Raw genomic sequence first — 21,491 nt, forward strand, 5'->3', positions numbered from 1 at the left:
CTCGTCAAGACGAATCACATGATCCCAAACTCTATGGTCATTCATTTAATTACGTATTTCTTATAGTCATCTTCCCCATCATAAGACACTGGTTGCCATTTAGTAACAAAGTACTCAGCTCGATGTTACAATAATTTTGCAATGTCATCCGATTTATACATGTATGCAAAATTTCAGCTCAATCGAACACGGGAAAGTGGATCAAATTTAATTTGTAAAATTTTATTATACACAGCGGGGCAGGTGAAACTAAATAAAAGCTTATAAAAAGCAAGAAGAAAGAGACCGTTCTTCGCAAAATGCGGGTTAACTCGCCAACCCTGCGACTGTATTATTCCCTTTCGTCGACCAGTTGGCTCATGAACCGGGTCAGGTGACAGAAAAACCGCGGTCTATACAACGCTGAAATTATACCTGGTTTTATGACTCGTAGTTCGAGTACGTTTATCTACATATTGGAAATAAAATAAAATATTTCAGAAGGTTCACGTTTTGTTTACTGAATGATAATCCAAAAAAAATATTTTCTTGTTACATTATTTATAAAAAAGTCCCCTTATATGGAAAATCAACTACAAAAAATAGAGAGATATTGACATTACGTCATCCATCCTCTACTGTAATTATTTATCATTAAGATTGTATACCTATACCTTTTATTAAGAACCCTAGGTTACACTATAGCTTATTACCATTCTCCATTCATAACTATAACAGCATTACTTGCAAGAGGAAAAATTACAATATAAAAAAGAGGTTTTCTTGTGGATACTAAGACATTTCATCACAGATGACAGAATGATTTCTCTCTATTAAGAGCAATTGGCAATATCCCATAGATATTCTTGCCCATGATTACTTTAGAATGTTGAGAGGTTTTTTCTTCATTAGAATTCCAATTTTTTTAAACTTCTCAAAATTTATGGTCTTCATTTTGGCTGTTCTATTTCTGCAACCGAATATCCCCGAATTAGTATAAATAGCTTTTCATTCTGACTGGTATCTCAAATAGTGGGGCTCCAAAATTTTAGGTCTGGGCAAAAATGCAGATATAACACTGGATTCTGTTATGATCCTAAAGAATCTTCAATATATGCGGTTACCTGGAACGCTGTTACATTATCACTAGAAAGATGCTCTAAAGAGTTGTTACAAATTTTCTATGGATATGTAGAATGTTGGACGTTCCAACCAGAAAATATAAAATATCTTATTTATACTGCATGGTACACCGAGGTAAACGGTTACATTGTATCTTTTACTGCTTTACTTCCTAGGATAAAAACTACACCTAATTTGGACTTTTTCCAGCTTTGAAACCAAAATGTGTTATCAGTGATTGTAATTTGAAAAGTAACCGTTTAAATTTTAAGGAAATTGAGGCTGATTATTTCAACTATTTGGAAAATATTCGAACTGTCTTGGAATTATACCAAAACAATATTGATATCAATACAGAAACTTTGAAAATTACTAGGAATAACATAATTGGTAGTACAAATGAATATTCCAAATCACATGAAAAATTGTCATGGAAGGAAGAAATGGACATTTTCAAAATATCACTGGATGAAAATTCAAAACATATCAATTATTTATTGATCGAAAATGGAAAAATTAATTCTTTCGAAAAAAATATTTTTCAAAATATTACCAATATATCAACTGAGGTCAATAATATGAAATATGATTTAACAAATTTGTCTAGATACAACGACATAAAAATCATTCAGAATCAAAATTAAATCAAAACATAAAAAATATAGTTCAAACAGAGATCAGCAACTTGAAACTAATAATAGTATCTTCTATTCTTTCTCTGATAAAACATCAAATAAATTCCACTACATTGAATACATTTGATAACATTGAAAAATATTTACGTATATTTTTTACAAACCTTAGAGAAGGCATTAAGAAATCTAAATACATCAATGGAAGAAAGGTTTTCTATAATCAATGAACAAATTGATGCTACTGTTGATTCTTACAAAGAACACACCACAAATTTTATGCAAAATCCTCTAAATCTTCTGAGACAACAAATTCAACGATGCAGAGCTGAACATAATTATATTAGAGAAAGTTTCAGATCCTTCTACACTTTGGTACTGAGCCGATTTTCCGTATGTGATGTAGGAATAAAAAATCTGAAAAATATATTAGATCAAAGTGAACAGCAGTATTCAATTGATCAACAAATTTCAAATCTGATAACTGATACGTTTCTGTTGTTAAATTCAAATTTGCAACAATTAATTACAGAATTAGTGAAAATTTTGACGACTTGAATAATTTGAAAACAGCAGTGAACAACAATTCTAAAAACATTGATACCATTAGTTCTGATCTAAATCATGTGTCTCAACGTGTTAGTAAATTTGAAAATAACAAAATTCTAAACCATACAACTGTTGATAATGTTTTTGATATAGCTGTAAATAGTACCAAATTTAATAGTTTAGAACAAGTTTTTCTCAAATTTATTAAGTCAACTATCAAATAAAATATAACTAAAGAATTGGAATATGTCAAAAAAGCGATTGGTAGTTCCCAGAAATATACAAAATGAGTTAAATCATCTCAGATACACTGAAATGAAAACTCTTGAGACGAATGAGATTTTTTCAGGAGCTACGGACAGTTAGGGCCCTTTCACACCAAACGAATCCGAATCAATCAGAATCACTCCGAATCAAGTTGAATCTGATTGACCAAGATTCGGATCGAGCGCTCCGTTTAAATGTGAAGGGACTCTTTTCCCACCTTCAGACCGGACGAATCTGGTTCAATCAGGTTTGACTCGAGGTCGCACTTGATTCAACCTGTCAGATTCCTCGTCCGGTCAGTCTTGAATCAACAACCATACGAGATGGACTGGAGTTATTAATTTTAAAAATTAAAGAAAATAGTGCGATTTATGACGCCAGTGATAAAAATAACAGCAACAGAAATCTGTGATGTATCCACACTTTTCTTGTTTTCTGTTTCGCCGTTGCCTCCTACAAACACTATTGCATTTAAAACAACTGCGTCCATGATGATAGCTCAAAAGCAACTAAAAGAAGGAAAACAAAAAGAAGATGAAAGGATTTTTATAGATTCAGGTTGATTCAGCTGCTGTGATAGAGTGGAGATGACGAATCAGATTCAACTTGATTCGGAGTGATCCAGATTGATTCGGATTCGTTTGGTGTGAAAGGGGCCTTAAAGAAGAATTGAATGATCTACCACAAACAATAGAAGATTTCATTATGAAAAAAGTCGTAGCTACATTTTTGTTGGGTTTTGATGATAACTATAAATGTGAAAGAGAATTGAATGGATTAACAGAGGAATTCAACCAACATAAAGATAGGTTTGACAGTCTTTTAAATGAACTTAAAATATTTTGAATTGTGAATATCATAATCAAGTCTAATATAATGTTTGATCAATTAATTTCGATACCTAATGATTCATATGATGGGTTCAGTTAATTATGAAAATCATGAACGATTAAAAACTTCTGTGGCAGAAGAAAATCCAATCAATGTTTTGATGGTAGTTACTGAAAACACACCAGTGTTAGGAGTGTGCAAAGAATCCTCGAGAAAAACAAAATGCACCCTTACCACATTTACTTGTAACAGGAATTAGCTGTTGTTGATTTTGAAAAAAAAAACTAGAATTTTGTAGGTTTTCTAGTAAGACCATATTTTTTGAGGAACATTCAAATTATGAGATGTATTTATATTTTCTAGTAAACCTCTTTTATTGGAAGAAGTCCCACTTTGTACAAGTCAAAGGAAGTGGTTTTTGCATTATAGTGCGCCTGCTAACGCTAATCAATTAATTAATGGTGAACTGAATGAACCATGTTCTAGAAGACGAATCGAAAGAAATGATCTAGTACAGTGGTCACCGAGGTCACCATATTTCAATAAAATGAACTCAGTTTTTGCGGTCAGATTAAGAATAAAGTATACAAAATACCTCCAACAAGGAATGACCCGATGGAGAGAATACGAAATGAATTTCGAAATAAAATAAATAATCTTCCACACTTTTTACTAGTATTCGAATGCTTTGGCAGCTACAGACCTTCATTCTTGAATTTCTTTTGCATTGTACGGGGTATTCAACTTTTTACGATTTTTATGGAAAATTGGTTATAAGGAGAAATCAAGCTGATTTAAAATAATTCCAAAATGTGAAGACTAATAATGGTAATAATGCCTCACATTATCAAATTAATATCTCAAAGAACAAAGGAGCACTGAACTTTACCGCACCAATCAATCACCCTGTATAATGGCGAAGTTTGACTGTTTTAGGGCAAAGAGGTTTTCCAAAATATTTCGAAAAGGTAAGTTGCATATCAAATCTATGAAGATGCTAAAAACTCCACATGATCGTCGACCAGGAAAATAACAAAATCGTGCCCAAATAACTGGATATTCAAGTTTATAGAACATATAGAATACAGAGTGTTGAGGCTTAGAATGTATTCTCATCAATCTTCACTTACTTTAGCCATTCTTTTCATCGAGGTACAATTCTGAACTTACGCCCATAAATTCGTTTTTATCTGATAGATGTTCCCTATCAATTTAGAAATTCATATTTTCGGGGTTCTTATTTTTCATTCTTTCCCTTTCTTGTACAGCATTTTTACATGAAAATCGTTCAAGATTTTTGGACTATTCACCAAAAAAATTCTCTTCCCCAATCATCTTCAGACTATTACCTTTTTTGTTTTTATAGTTATCAATAGTTTAATGTCAACTACTATAGTTGCCATTTTTTATTTTAATTGGTGTTTTATGTACAATCTTAGCTATTTGCTTTGTATATTATTTCATGTTTATTTGATTGTTGCACTCAATCAATCAAATTTCTATGTTTAAAACTTCAATTACTTTATCATGTATATATTATTCGAACTACTTCATAATGGATCAACAACATACTTGTTTGTCAAAACATTTCTCGTCTGGGTAGCTTTTTCGTTTCTTCCTTTGTTCTATTCTGAAGAATTAGATTAATGGTTTCAGATATTAACATAAAGTGTTTCAATCACCAACAATTAAATATTCTGCAGCAGTCAAATACTACTAATATAAATGAGAGGGAAATAGAAAACCGAACATAAAAGAAAAACTGTATTTACTTTATTAACAACTTATGGTGAGTTTGGTTATACAAAGATGAAGATGAATGAATTCTCATATTTTAATTAAAAGAATAAGCAAATTTAGAATCTTTGGATTTTTTTCAATTTAAATTTTCAAAATATTCCCAAACTAGTTGTACAATTCCATCTAATGGAATGTTTCAATAATTCTCATGTAAATCTTACAATCATGTACATGGCTTAAAATTAAAAAATCAATAATTCTTTATAAATATACAGATGTTACTGTAAACAACATAATATTCTTTTATCTAATTTAGAATCTTAGGATTTTTTTCAATTTAAATTTTCAAAATATTCCCAAACTAGTTGCACAATTCCATCTAATGGAATGTTTCAATAATTCTCATGTAAATCTTACAATCATGTACATGGCTTAAAATTAAAAAATCAATAATTCTTTATAAATATACAGATGTTACTGTAAACAACATAATATTCTTTTATCTATGAATTAAGGATGGAATTTGCTTTTTCCAACAAAAGATCAAAATAGTGAACAAGATAACTCTTTCGTTTATTTTCTGTTTCCTATGTTTGGTGACAATTTAAATAAATAGTGTTAATTAATGTCAAATATGGAAAATTATTAAAATTAAATTACTAACAAAAAACTCGCATGATACATAAATACACTTTTTTCTTCAGTTAAACAAACAAAATATCTAGAGAATATATATGCCTCGCAACAAGAAAACCCACTTCTAGTTTATATACCATAATTATTAATTTAAATTTATGAATTTTGAGTTCTGTATAAGGATCCAAAGTCATCTACTAACTAAAATATACGTTAAACATTCAATAGATAAGCATCATTAAACTGACAAAAAAATAATTTTACAAGAGTGCATATTTATTATAAATATTTACTACGATGTGGAGCAAATGATGAATTGTTCAAAAAGTAAACAAGATCTGAAAAATAATTCACAAAATGATAAGAATAGTTCTGCGCTATTCACCTATAGTCACTTCTTTTGGTTATAATGATACATACTATAATAAAGCACGGTGTTTTAGTTTTCACAAAAAAGGCCAAAAAGTTCACCAACTTTAATATGAAATATAATTGGGAATAAAATACATGAGGTGTAGAAATTTGAGTGTATAAGATACCTATAAACATCAAAGAAATGATACAATTAAAATATTTTGAAATGTTCGAGTTATATTCAATTGTTATAATTATTGTAAATATCCATTACATCTTCACCCCTGATGAGTTCAAACATTTATTTTAAATAACAATATCCATAAAATATCTTCAACTGTTTAAATAACAGTAGAGTACGTCCAAAGGCGAGGTTAATTTGGTACATAGTTTGAAGTTAATAATATTAGAAACAAATTTTCATGGAACATAGGAATATAGACGTAAAATCTGTTACCAACTTAATTACATGGTAAATTTTAATATAATACAGCGATAAACTTCAATAAACTTAAAAATGCTCCACTAGATGTCTATTCCACTCTACCAGAATGTAGTGGTAATTTGTTTTTGACAAATTGAAATTAGGAAGTTGCAATTCTGCATTGGTATAACTGTTAACCACCAAAAATTTCCAATAACTGTATATAGTTTTTCCAAGTTTCCAAAAATCATTTTTTCATTATTCAATTTAGATGAAACGACAAAAAAATTGTACCTGAAACCAAAGCTTAGTGAAAAACCACATGGAAGACATTTGTTATAGTTGTGTTGACAATAGTTTTGATACTCAACCTTCTAGTTACAACAGGTACACAAAATTTATCGATGTGTATGTTTATAACAACATCCTATTTGTAAATAGGTAAATGAGTGAGCCCCCATATATATATTTCAATATATATATATATATATACATATATATTAATATTTATATACAATATAAATACTTCCTCTCTAGAACTCCTTATGTCCTTTAGAGAGTCAGATTATTGGAATTTTTTCCATTCTTTCCGATCCTTTGTTATATCATTCATGTATCGTTTTCCCTTGTTTTCTTCTTTCCTGAGCTACTTGTTGTAGCCAAGTGGGTCTTCCTTCCCTTCTTTTCTTAAATATTTTTGTTGCCCTCATTTTCCCTGCTATATTCCTCACTTGCTACATCTCCACTGCTACTATTTTACTTTGTACCTTTTTGTTTATTACCCAAGATTCTTTATAAAGATGGGAAATTTGGAAAAAAAGATGTTCTTACAAACATACAACAATCAAATACACGAAGAATTAACATCGGAATATTTCTTATGTAGGAATCCCACATTTCATTCAAATATCATACTAAGTTATTATAACGCTAAAAACTGTACACATTTATCCCACATTAAATTTTTTCGAAGCTATTATTTTTAAGCGTAGGGTTTCTGATTCAAGGTCGGATGAAATAACTGAAATTTAAACTACACAAGATGTTCAAATGTGAATAGAATTTGACAAACCCCCCTACAGCTACGTTAAACTCGCCGTTGAACATACTATACGCTGACGCTCATCATTAACAGTCAAACATTTACATTGCCCTTTCATTTGTGTAGTTATAATCAGCAACAATATTGTCAGTTTTCTGTGTACTCTTTATATATTTTTGATCCTTAATGTCCTTCTATGTACGAATTGGGTACTGGAAATTTTCTTTATACTATCTACATTATTTCCACAATTAATTAAGAAGAAAAAACATACAATACACGTTAGTACCCAATTTGAAGCCATTAAATAACACGAAATTATTCACAATTAAATAAACATCTTGAGATTCTTTATTTTTTTGGAACGATAGTTATATATAGTTATTTGATAAGGATTTGGTTAGTTTGCTTGAGAGTGACGTGGCAAAATTTTAAGAAAACTTTTTTCTAGATAAAAAAAACTACTTAGAAGGAATGTTACCAAAGCATCATAAAAATATTTATTAGAATGTAAAAAATTACTGGAACTAACATAAAGTACACTGACAAGTTGAACTCCGCCACAATAGTTACAAGAATAACAAAAAAGTGGAATTTTTTATTATCAATGAACCTTCACTTATGAACTCCCTTCAGAATGATTGTAGTCAACGTTCATGACTTTCCAAAGAAAATTAATAAAAGTGTTTAGAATCAAAAGAATATGGAGAGGTATCAACCAAACAAAACTCACTCACAGTTATTTGGTGTCATCAGAGAGTCGTCCTTAGTCATCAGTTTAATCTGAAGACTAACCTTAAGGAGACAATCAACTATCCGACAGAAATTAAGGAAGTCTTGGAGTTCCCTAAAGTTGCTAAGACAGAAAATATAATTTATTTAGTATAATAGATTTGGTAATAGTCCTTCATTTAACTTATGTATTTTTTGCTTGTTAAGCGAACCAATGAACAGCGCTGTCAAGGCACGTTAAACTGAAATAAAAAAAATAATTATGTCATAATTAATAAGCTGGAATCCCAAGGGGAAAATTTGATGGGAAAATATCATTTTATAATAGTATACCAGTATACCACAATTTTTTCCATCAAACCATCCATAAGAAATCTATAAGTAAACATGACTCGTTGATATGAATCATTTCTAGAAAAAAGTTTTCCATAATTTGTCCACATTGATTGTTAAATAAAAAGTGAAAAGTTTGAACAACTGTACACACCCATGGAATATTTGAACCTCTTCATAAATGACTTTTAAGAGCTTTTTACTTTTTAGATTTATATAGCTGATTTTTGAAAATATTTTTATGTTTAAGACGATTTTTATTTTATTTTCATTTTTGTGTAGCAATATCTAATTTTCAACTTGACCTGATCAAAACATATTTGGTCAACTTTTTTATTAACACGACGTCATTGCGGTGAACAAATAACCGTTCTGCACGAGTATATTTTACTCATGAAAATTATTGACACAATATAGTCAGAGAAATGGGTAATTACATACAATTTGCAATGGCATTAAAAAATTATTCATTATAAAGTGACCCCTTGATTATAAAATATTTTAAAACCAAACATTCTACTTCTGTAACTAATTTTTTAGTATAAAACTAAAATATTTATTTTAGCAAGTGGATGTTAAAGAAAATTTTTGTTGGAAAAAATTGGGAAAAATAATATTTAAAAGAGAATATATTTTTTTATATACGAAAAGCTTATTAAGTAAAATTAATTAAATCAGAAAAATTGAAAAGCTTATAATAGTTGCGAGGAAAGAAAATATCTTTAATTAGATAAGAGTGAAAGGGGATCGGTGGAATTAAATTATTACTAAACTGAAAGGACAACAAGAGAGTGATGATAGGAAAGAGGCTAAAAATCAAAATTTAGTAATTTTAAATTAAAAATTTATTTTTCATATAGTTTGAAAGCAAATATATTTTAAAATGGTGAGATTTATCTTCATTTGTTTTTGTTTATATTATTGGAAATTATTAATAAATATTATTATATATTAATAATCAATTTTGATGGAAATATGGATAAATTTTTCAGTAATAATATAATCAAAAGCAAAATAATAACAATTTAGGGAGAAAACATACAAATAGAAATATCATATTTGATTGCAATTATTTGTACATTGATAAATGTTTTTAAAAGTATGGTATTTGACAGTTTTCTTGACCTATTTGTATATGAATTGTTATAAAACGTTTCCAAGACGCTATTTCAGTCTTATAATTTTGTGCAATAGGCTTTTTTCCACATTTTTGGGGTATATTTTATCATCTCGTATGGACACTAAACTTCTGGGTTACTGGTTCTTTTAATGTAACTAATTACTACCGCAAGCTTGTTCAAAGAAGGTTTGAAGGTCACGTTTTATATTTTATATGAAAGTTTTGAAAACTTTGAAGAAGGAATAGCTGTTACATAGCCGGATATAATTACCTAAAACATGTTTAAATATGTACAAATTTCAACATTCGTATTTCGTTCTAAAGCTTTTGAGGTTTTGAAAACAATGACGCCGTTTTAAATTTTGCATACTACACATTTTCCTAAATACTCTTATTCTACATAGTCACGTTTTTTGAAAATTTTAAAATTAAACATCCACATTAACCATTTATCAAGTGGTTATCAAATACCCTTAACAGTTTTTATTTTGTTCAATTGTAAAATAATTGATTTTTGAGTAAAAGTAGTTGTACTGTAACTTTTCATTATCTGACTTATGCAAACAGTCATATCTATAAATATAGGATATAAGAAACTGCCTTATTCATTATTTAATCATACATTTCGACGTCTATCTAACCCATTTTTGACTTTTGAATTAGTAAACAATTGAATAGAGGAGATGGTCCGAATATGGGCCAGGCACTTAATATGGGCCTACTGTTCCTTAAAACTCCGTGTCGTCATCTGCCAGATCAGGCTTGAGTTTACATTTACATATTGTCAATACCTATTTTACCGTCTCCCGGAGCCATCTTACATGTTTTTATTAAGCTATTGTGATTTTGATGTGTTTTGATTTTCAATAACTTTATGATCTAAGTTTAAATCGCTTATTTTCTATATTTCTCAATACTTTTTCGTGTTCACTTTTGCTGTTTGTCATAGAGAGTTTAACATTGCATTCCAGCATTTAATTTTCCTCTACTGCCAACATGTTTTTCCTAACCCCTAATTTTATAGCGAGTTGTAGTTCATGTAATATGGGCGTTTAATGTGCCAAGCACATTGCAAAGGCTGACAAGGAGAGCCAAAGCTAGTAACCTTCCTAGTAGCAGCATTATTGAGAACACTAAACTACGCCGAAACACAGTTCTTGGAAGTGGTGCAGAAAACGAATAAGTCGACTATATTCTCAAAATGGAAGCACAGTTTTATGGTTTGACAAAAAAAGACCTATGCAGAATGGCTTACACAATGTCAATTAGAAATAAAAAAGTATCCCTTTAAAAATGGAATTGCCGGTCGCAGTTGGTTAGATGCTTTTTTAAACCGGCATAAGGAGCAACTGTCTATGCGTAGACAAACTGGCACTCCATTCGCTCGTGCCCTAGGATTTAACAAGGAAAATGTCGCCATTTTTTTTTAACCAGCTTGAGGCGCTATATGAAAAACACAACTTTGGACCACACAGAGTCTTTAACGTGGACGAAACTGGCCTTTCTGTTATTCCAAGTAGTTTGCCCAAAGTTACTGCAAGGAAAGGAACACGCCAGGTGGCCTCGATAACATCGGCTGAGCGGGGTTCTTTAGTAACTGTAGTTGCAGCAATAAGTGCAGGAGGTCAATTTGTTCCACCAATGCTTGTATTTCCAAGAAAAAACAGAAACTACCAGCTTATGCGTGGTGCACCACTTGGATCTATCTATGCAGTTCACCCCATTAGTTAGATTCAGCAAAATTTATTTACCATGTGGTTCAACCCCTTCATTCAGTTTGTTAAGCCTACTGCAGAGTTTCCTGTGCTGCTTATATTGGATGGACATTACAGTCATACAAGAAATTTGGATGTGATAAAAATAGCAAGGGAAAACCATGTTTGTATCATATCCCTTCCTCCACACTCGACTCATAAACTTCAGCCTCTTGACACGACTTTTAGGGGGCCGCTTAAATCCTACCACAGCGAAGAAGTTAGGGATTGGTTAAGAATAAATAACAGAGCAGTAACATAATTTGATCTAGGTGAATTGCTTGGCAATGCTCTGTTGAAGTGCCAGACAACTGAGTTAGCTGTAAATGGGTTCAGAGTGATAGGAATCTGTCCACTAAATAAACATGTTTTTACGGAGACTGACTCTATTGCCGAAAGAATTGAATCCGGAAAATCATGTAGTTCAGACTCAGAAACTCAACTGTAAGAACCACAATCTCGTTCAACCATTACTGAAGTTGATGGTTAAAAATATCTAGATTCCCAGCCAGATCGTTACAAATATCTGGATCCCCAACCAGGGTATTCAAAAGATCTAGATTCTCAACCAGACCGTTCCAAACATATGGATCCTCAAGCAGGTTGTTCAAAAGATCTAGATTCCAAACCGAACCGTTTCAATTATCTGGATCCCCAACCAGAGTGCTCAAGAACCATAGTCAGTCCATTCGATATTTCACCTGTTCCACTGGTTAAGAAGCGAGTTACTAGAAGGGAACGAAAGCCTTCCAAATCATAAGTTATAACATCATCCCCTTATAAAACAGAATTAGAAATACCAATTGAAAAATTAAACAAAGCGAAAAATGGAAAGGGAAAGAGGAAATTAGTTGTAGTAGAATCCGGCAAAAGTCGAAAGAAGGCAACAAGAATAACAACAGAAGAATCAAGCTCAGAAGAGGATGGAAAACAAGAATTTGCACTAGCAGATGATGATCTGCTTGACTATGTATCCATTTTTAGTTATGTTATTAGAGGAGCCCATATTCCACACCCTCTGACCAAATATCAGAAATATGCACTGTTTTGTGTTATTATTTATCATAAATATATTATACGTTTCTGAGAAAAGTTGACGTTGGAATTTATATAATAGGTCTTGACAACGTTCATAAACCTTTTTACATACAATCATAATGAAGAAATAAAAAAGTTATTTCAAGAAAATAAAATGGGGGCCCATATACGGACCAGCTCCTCTACTTATTAGAACCAGATTATAATTCATTCCGTTTACACTACCATTAATTGAAAATGGTATTCACTGTTTTTTATTATTATTTTTATTCTTCCGTTTTTCATTATTATTTTCTTTTAGTTAATTACTTATTACTTTTCCATTTTTATTCCAAATAGATATATGATGGAATAAATATGAATGAAATTGCTATTAATTTTGGAATGAACAATAGGGTAAAGTTGGGGGATTTTAGCCAATAAGGTCGTTTTTAATATTTGTTTCATTATGTTACATGCACAATTATGTTATAATAATTAGTATTTTCCAAATGTGATTTTTTTAACGTTGCTAAAGACCATATTGAACTAACAAAAATTATTTACAGCACATAATTTGTTTTTAGGTTCCTTAAAACAAATAATGAAGCAAAATAATAAAAAACGAGCAATCTTTACCTTGAAAAACTTTACTAATGGGTGAATAACTAGGCAACATCTAGGATTTTCAGGTGGAATTGCGACATCATACAACCTTGAAGAAAGTAGTTGCAAACTTAGGATTGCAAGTTGCACCGTTAGAGGGCAGCCAAAGTCACCCAATAGAAAATCTTTATTATTGGTTTGATTGTGGTCACAAGTTTAACTTATTTCCGAAATGGTTTTTGTTTTATTTTCTTTTAAAGATAATGGGTTGTTATAAAAGATCCATTGGAAGCAGGAATTACTGACAATTACACCCCAGCACAATTAGAAAAAGTAGATCGTATAACAAATATAATAGACATCTCTTGAAGAAGTTATAATCAAAGAGAGGGCAGTTTGAGGGTCCTATATTTGAATACTAGTTTGAAAATCTACTTATTCCTGCTGTAAGACATTTAGTGGGAACCAAACAATCTTTCTTTGCATCTAAGTATACATGTTCTGGATCTTTGTTCCCAAAATAACATAAAATTTATGTTTGCCACCTAACACCAAAAATATTAGTCAACCAGTCGATATTGCATTATTTCATCTGCTGAAAATGAAATGGAGACATATCATTACAAATTATAAACTCATAGCAAATAGCACGATTCGAAAAAAAATTTTTCCATGTTTGATTAAATCATTGACAAATGCCTTATTAGAATCAGGAAACATAGTGAAAATATCCGTCATTGCCCTACTTGAAGTAAAATATTCGCCGATAAAGGAGAAGAAATACTCAGGAAAAAAGTCAATGTAATAGCTGGAAAAAGCATTTGAATTGGCGACATTCAAAAACAACCAATTGTGGGTCCTAGTGATGTTCAGAGAAATATCTCTTCATGCCCTACCAAAAAAAATAGGACGATATCCAGTGACTCCGACAGCTCCATTAATATTTCCCTTAGATCGGAGGAAGAAGACCAGGACTTGAGAGAATTTGAAAGTAAAACAAAGACACACAAGAAAATATAACTATGAACTCAATATTGGAAAGTTTGTTCTGTTTTTATTAAAAAAAAAGATTAATCCTGTAAAAGGTCCCGAATATTATTCAGAAAAATTTGAAGCAATACTAAAAAAGAATCTCTAGCCTAGTGGATTGTTTTAGTGGAAAAGATTTTGCAAGTCATAGAGACAGCTATTTCATCCAAGAGTGATTTCTTCAGGATATCGGAAATTGAAAAATACTCCTCCTAATCTATTCTTAGCTATATTTTAGAATGTCTTATTTTTTACAAAAGAATGTTATTTCATTTTCTTAACCAAAAAAGTTTAATTTTATTACCTATTATTTTCTTGCAAAGAAAGTTCTTTTATTCAGCAATTAAAATCATTATAAAGCATTTTGTTCCCATTTATTATGGAGAGATTGCTAAGCTTATATGCCTAAAAGCCTAAAAAAATAAGACAAACGTATTTGGCAAACAAAGTCTCTTATATTTCTGCATGATTTTATGTTTTCTAAATGAAACAATGTGAGGCCAAAGCAACCTAACTGTGTTGTCCAATATTGACCACACATTTTGCTAATATCAAAGTTGACGGTACTAATATATATAACATTTATAACATTTGGTTTGAAAGTTATGAGTATGTAAAGTTTACAAGTGTACCAAAGTTACTCAACTTTACCACATTTTAAGTGTACTCTAAGGAACTATAAAGAGTACTTGATAATGTAGAGACTTGTTAAAAAAGATTCAGCGTCAAAAATATCAAATGTAATGCCATTTCCTTTTAATTCAAATTTAATAACTTGATTAATAACAAGATTATTATTTCATTATTAAGTACTCTGTACTTGAGAAATGCGATTGAATTCAAAATCATACCAATCAAATGAATAGAGCAATTTCTTATAAAAATAAAACAGCAAATATTCGAAAAATTGTTTCCAAAAATGATCAATTAATTTTTATTTTTCCGACAATTTGTTAAATCTGTAAAAATAAAAATAATGAACAATTTTATGAAGAATTTTTCAAATAATGATTCTCAAATTGGCACAATTAAAATATTGATTTGAATGATTGTGTCTAACTATAAAAATTAAAAAAATATATAATTATGCAGGAGCTTAACAATTACTAGTTTATCCCAATCAAGATATTTATATTTTAGAAAGATAATTGAAGTTTGGAAATAAATATTATACACAGTTATTTGAACAAAACTATCCGTTTTTTCAACTGTCTTTAACATTCAAACAGGTCAGAATTTGGATATGGTTTTATGAACAAAATTAATTTGATTTGTTTATAAGTTTCAACCAATCTATAACAAAAACAGACAGTAATTTATTTCTAATTTTTTAACAACACTGTTTATTACCACTAGAGTAAAAGTTATAAAAACGCGCGTCATACAGTGTGCAAGGTGTTTCCTAAGTAATCTAAAATATTGTAGTGGGCGCTGCGTCAGTTCCCATAAACCTATGTGATTAGCCTTGTCGTTAAAGAGATACGGGGTATTGAATTGTTTGTAATTAATTGGCTCTGACTGTAAGTGAAATTTATTTTTTCTGGTGACGCTACTAGAAGTGATACATGCAGACCATTGGATCGGACAAGGATCTCCACACCAATGGCCCCTGGATTTATGTGTGTGGGGATATCTAAAATCGCTCACTTATACAACCCCGAAATTGTATTTTGACTTGAAGTGACCATTTTGAACATATGCTCTAAAATGGCTTCTAATAAAATAATAAGACAATTCGACACTCATTAACCACAAGACTTTTCACACATGTCTATAATATCTTTCCGTCTTAAAATATAGTAATGAAGCACACACTACAATATTTTAGTTTACTTAGGAAACACCCTGTATATTTTAGTATTGGTATAGAGGTACTTCAGAGGGTCTTTAGTATGGATATTACCAACAGGTAAATTTCAACTACCCTTGTATATTGTTTTTCAGTTTGAAATAACTGACCTGCACCAAAAAAAATCTTTAAGATCAGAGTATAAAAAAGTTCGTTGTACATATTTTTCAAATCACTGTGATAATGCAAACATGGATTAAATTCACTTCATAGTAAAATCTATACAACATTAATATGAAGTAAATAGAAATTCACAATTAAATTTCGTTTTTGTGTGTGCATTCAAACTGTAGCTTGGAAGGTACATTACTATTTTTTCAACTCATTCATGAATAAGTAGTAAAAGGCTACCTTGGAGCAACTATTATTATGAATAAAGACATCATTTAGCACAAAAGGATGTACTACACTTTTTAGTTATATTTGTTCATCTTGTTTGAATACACAACAACTTCTGGTATTTTAAATACGATCTTACAACCACGATTTAATCTGCAAAATGTAAATATTAGGAATAGCAAAAAATTTAAAAAACTTTTAAAACGCAAAAAATGATAGTAAATTTTTATTATTTCAAGATAGTCCATTCAATAATAGAGTACATCCTCATCTCTTTTTCAAGCGCATATGAAATTGTGCACCTTTATGTATTTTTAGGTGAGGAATTCTTCTGAGGTATGTATTTCGATATTTTGTTTTGTTTTTTTGGCAAAATCAGGAATTTTCTTGTAATTGCCCAATAACACAATAAAATTGAATTTTGTCCGAAATGGCAAAATTATTCCATATTTTTGCTTATGCAAATTGAAAGCTGTAGAAAATATATTCATTTTCATCAGAAAAATTCTGCGCCAATACAAAAAAATTTGAATTTTTAAAAGTTTTTCTACTTTTTTTGCTATAATTCGTGAAAAAGAGACATTGAAAACCCAAAAATACCCTCTTCAAAAGAAACATCGATTGTAGGACTTGAAAAAAATTGCAATATTTCACATATTTTTTTACTGATACAAAATTTTTGGTATCGAAAACATAAAATCGACCATAACGAGAAAATTTTTATCGTTTACACTCGATAACATTAATTATAGACATATTATTTACAAATCTCTCCAAATTATAGCATAATTCAAATTATACAACGAGTTACTCGGGATTGAAATTCCATTTTTGCAGTCGCCAAATCAATGTTTCATAAAAAAATTTTTTTCGTGTTCTTTGATTTTTGTAGAACCTATACCAATCAATAAAAAATTTAAAAATATTTTATTTAACCCTTTCTAACCTTACAAAAAAGACGTTTTTCAAGAAAAATGGTTTGGCAACTACAATTTTCGATATTATAAGATGAAAATTTACGCCGTGTAAATTCTTTATATTGTTAACACTCTATTAAAATTTTATTTTCATGTGACAAACCTAAGAAGTTTAAGTCCTCTATGTAAAGTCAGTTGTTTGTTATACTGGCAGCATACTTGTTGGTGAAAGGTGGTTAGATTCTTGCTTTTGCGCTTGAATAAAGCATGTATTTTTTTTTTGAATTTGTGTAAGTGAAAGCATATTAAATAAAAATAAACAGTTATTATTCATGAGTTACATATGCATGCCTATTTTTATTTTCTTATGTAGCTAGCGTGTTTCCAAAGAGGTTATAGTGTACCTACATTATTAAGCAGTTCATTATTGAAGGTTTCTTTGATTGAGATTCATTAAAATACAAATGTTTGTTATGATTTAATCGTATAAATTCTTATATTTTGTTTGATTTTTCCCATGTACAATCAATTTTTTAAAGAATTCACCCTATAATGAAATAAAAAAAATGTTATTTGACCTTGAAGAATGAAAATTACTTGGGCGTCTCTGGTGGCAGTTTTGAAGTTCAACAATGGGAATATATACATTTCTTTAAAAAAATTCACCCTTCTTTTGAATGAAGTGCTCAATTTTATCATCAAAGTACTCTTTCTCCGTTAAAATGACCGTTTTTCCTAATTTGGGCACTTGAAGAGTTTGCGCCATTCTGATTTTTATTCCTTTGGAACAAGCACCTCAAAATACATAGAAACACTAGCTAGCGCTCGTAAACAGCTAAATTGACTGGACTAAGAGTAATGTTCACATAAAATTTGCTCCAGAATGTGAATCTGTTTGCACTACATAAAGTGTAATCAACCTTTTTTCATAACTAAAACTGCATTGAAAAAAGTTTTCCAGATGTCGCTTGAGTGATATAAGCAACTGAGACAGATATACAGAAAAAAGCCAAAGTTTAAGAAATCTATGGTTAATTGGTCAAACCATTGTATTTATTCAAATATATCATATTTTAAATATTAAATCACATGGAGAAAGCTAGAGAATGTTGTTGGAAAAAACTGGAAACATATTGGGTCTTCCATTAGAATACAGTAAAAATTTGGCTATTTTTGTTATAACATTATAGAAACTTATAATATATCAAAATGTTTAAAATATTTAAGAAAAATGATAATTTGTACAAATGCAAAATAAAAAGTGGTTACATAAAACATATACAGTTCAGTTTAGTTGTAAGTGACTTTGTACTTTGATCTTAAATTATAACAAATTGATATACTTGATTGAGACAAAACATTGTAGTTTAGAATCTACTAATAATATACACATTAATGACAAATATCTAAGTGTTAGTGGAAAAATAGTTAATATAAAATATATGTATAAAAATTCAAGATACCGAAAACAGTGAGAGAATAAAAAATCACCATCCAGCAAAAATTAATACTTTGTAAATGTATATAAAGAGCAAGATGTTTAGTCAGTTAAGGCAATTACACATTATTTATATATATATATATCACATGTAATAAATTTAAACAAGTTTTTTACAAAAGCACGGTGAGTGTCACTAACTAGCTCGACTTTTTAGATGCCACCTTCTTGGCCACGGAAAGGGCCAGTTGAACTGTCGTGGTATGGGACCACCAACATTACCTTCAAAATACAAAAACAGCGAAAACCACCATTCACGACCCATCAAATTGTTCGGAGAATGTTGCTGTAAAAAAAATATTTCGATTCAGTCATTGCACATAAATGTATATGTTTATTTTTTATAAATATATCAAAATAGTTTCGCTACGAACTACTATGTGAAAATTTGGATCTTCAAAAAATTTCAGTCTTCCATTTTCACTTAATGGTTTGATTAAAAGGCTAATAATTCACGAAAAACAAATAGTAATCCTCAGTTATTTTTCTAGCTTTATCCAAAAAATCAATCATGATTACTCCATGGCAATCCCAAAAAACTAAAGCAAGAACTTTTCCAGCAGATTTTTGGACACGAAACTTCTTAGGTCTTGGAGAACCAGAGTCTCGCCATTCCGTCGATTGTTGCTTTGTTCAAGAAGTCTACATCGTTTTCAAATCGAGCACAGATAGAACGCTATGCTTCTATCCTTGCACGCTTTTGAAGCTTGCAGTCCAATTTTTCACGGTCGCATACGAAGGACATTGATCACCAAGGATATTAAGCATATCTTCGTAAATCTGCTTACCTCTTAACTCTTTTAAATACAGGTACTTGATGATGGCTCGATATTAAAATTTTTCGATTTTCACAATTTCGATGGACATCTTTTTTTTTTAATTTATTGCATAACTCTGGTTCACTTTTTTGACTTCAAACTTTACACTGATACTTAAAATAAGTTATTGTTCGTAGCTCTGGTAACGCAATATTTTGTTTATGCATGGAACTGGTCTAGGCCAACTAGATATCAATACATCCTCGTATTGCTATAACTGTTTTTCTTTTAAGATTCATTTGCTCTTTTATTGTTTCTTTTTTGATTCGATCTAACCTTGACGTTGTATTTGCTCTTCTTAGGACGTCCATTTCCGTGACTTCCATTTTTTGATTGAACCTTAGTTTTAGATGTTTTCGTATTTCAGTATTCCATTTAGTTATTAAATTATTGTTGTTACTCTGTTTATTCTACATTTTTTTAACATTTTTGATGATCTTCATTTTTAGTGCTCAACCATCTCTTATAAAGTTGTTTCTTTTCGTTAACCAGTTTTTCCATTGCAGCACCTCACCAATATTTATTACTTTATGTATTTATTGCTGTATACTATATTATTATAAATTTTCTGCAGTGTGTGATTTTCATCATTTATTAGATAATTGTCTAATCTTTTATGTTACAAGTAATTAACACCTTCATCTTTTAGACTAGTTATACTTTTCATCTGTAATATTTGTAGTGTGGTGATTGATCCATATTTGGGGCTGCTTCTGTTGTGTTTTACCTGAATCGGAATATTTTTGCAGTAAGTGATGATTTGATATGTTACAAATTTCTCTACGAGTCATCTTCAACATTTAGAAACGAAAGTATTGTGAATGTCAAAATAGCAAGAGCTGTGAAAACAAAATACATATTTATTCCATAGCCACAAGTTTAATATAAATTCTATATCTATAACATATGATTTTTTTTAAATCTCACCTTTAGCAAACTGTTATTGGCAAACGTATGATAGGTCCAAAATGTTCTGGTGGTAATAAAGTAAGCAATTATCACATCTATACTGTAATGTCCATGGGATATTTCCAACATAATTACTCCCACGCACGATAATATCCAATACAACCAGTGTAGCAAGTATAATTTTTTCGGCGTATCTAAAAATTGATTAACATATTATAACATACCAGGAATTTTATATTATTCTTGAGAGAAATCATCAATTATACATAGGTATATAACTTTCTATATGAAATTATGACGTGTTTGTAAATTCTGGATACTTCTATTAAATTCTGTTTTCTTCCATGAAGTAGAAGTAAGAAGATTCAACTTCTAATTTTTATTAACAAAATCATACAAAAACAATGAGTTTTTATGATATATCTTATATATTTGTGAGGCCAGGATAAAAGACAGTTTTCAATTTGATTTATTTAAACTACCAGGCAAAGTAGAAATTCAGATGAAATATCTTCGACTATACTTGAAATAGAGTTTATATTTTTTAATTCATGTATTGTCTGAACTGGACCAAATATTTTTCTAAGCAGAAATATGTAACTGAATATGTTAAGTTCATTTTAGAAAGGAATTATCGCATAAAGGCTCTGGCACTTTTTTCGAATACTACGTAGTTTTCGAGTTATTCGCGATTCAAAATATTTTTGAGCATTCATTTTATAATGGAAATTTTGAGGTTAGAAAAAAATTGAAACTTTTTTTGTACAGAATGTTTTGCTCCACTTTTTTGCCCCGGCAGTTTGTGTCGAAATCCTCATAGTTTTCGAATTATCCTCAATTCAAAATGTTTTTGAGTACATGAACCGATTTTACGGTGAAAATTTTGAGGTTAGGAAAAGCTTGGAGCCCAATCTGTAGATAATTTTGTGCTGTACATTTTTTGATCCAGTACTTTTTTCTGATTCCTCGTAGTTTTCGAGTTATTCGCGTTTTA

At 30.1% G+C, this 21,491-nt stretch overlaps 1 protein-coding gene across 7 annotated transcripts in view; it reads right to left on the reverse strand.

Moving 5' to 3' along the window:
* Positions 1-7,153: 7,153 nt before the first annotated feature.
* The window catches only part of LOC130900491 (phosphatidylcholine:ceramide cholinephosphotransferase 2-like), a 118,950-nt gene continuing 104,612 nt past the window's right edge, over positions 7,154-21,491 (reverse strand). For all 7 annotated transcript variants that reach the window (XM_057811141.1, XM_057811142.1, XM_057811143.1 and 4 more), the window contains 2 exons: positions 20,516-20,691; positions 7,154-19,056 (listed from right to left, as the gene is read on the reverse strand). In XM_057811141.1, the coding sequence (XP_057667124.1) occupies positions 18,907-19,056; positions 20,516-20,691 (326 nt within the window). In that variant the 3' untranslated portion in view covers positions 7,154-18,906. The remainder of the gene's footprint in view (positions 19,057-20,515; positions 20,692-21,491) is intronic.

The sequence above is a fragment of the Diorhabda carinulata genome, chromosome X (genome assembly GCF_026250575.1).
Source record: "Diorhabda carinulata isolate Delta chromosome X, icDioCari1.1, whole genome shotgun sequence".
NCBI lineage: Eukaryota > Metazoa > Arthropoda > Insecta > Coleoptera > Chrysomelidae > Diorhabda > Diorhabda carinulata.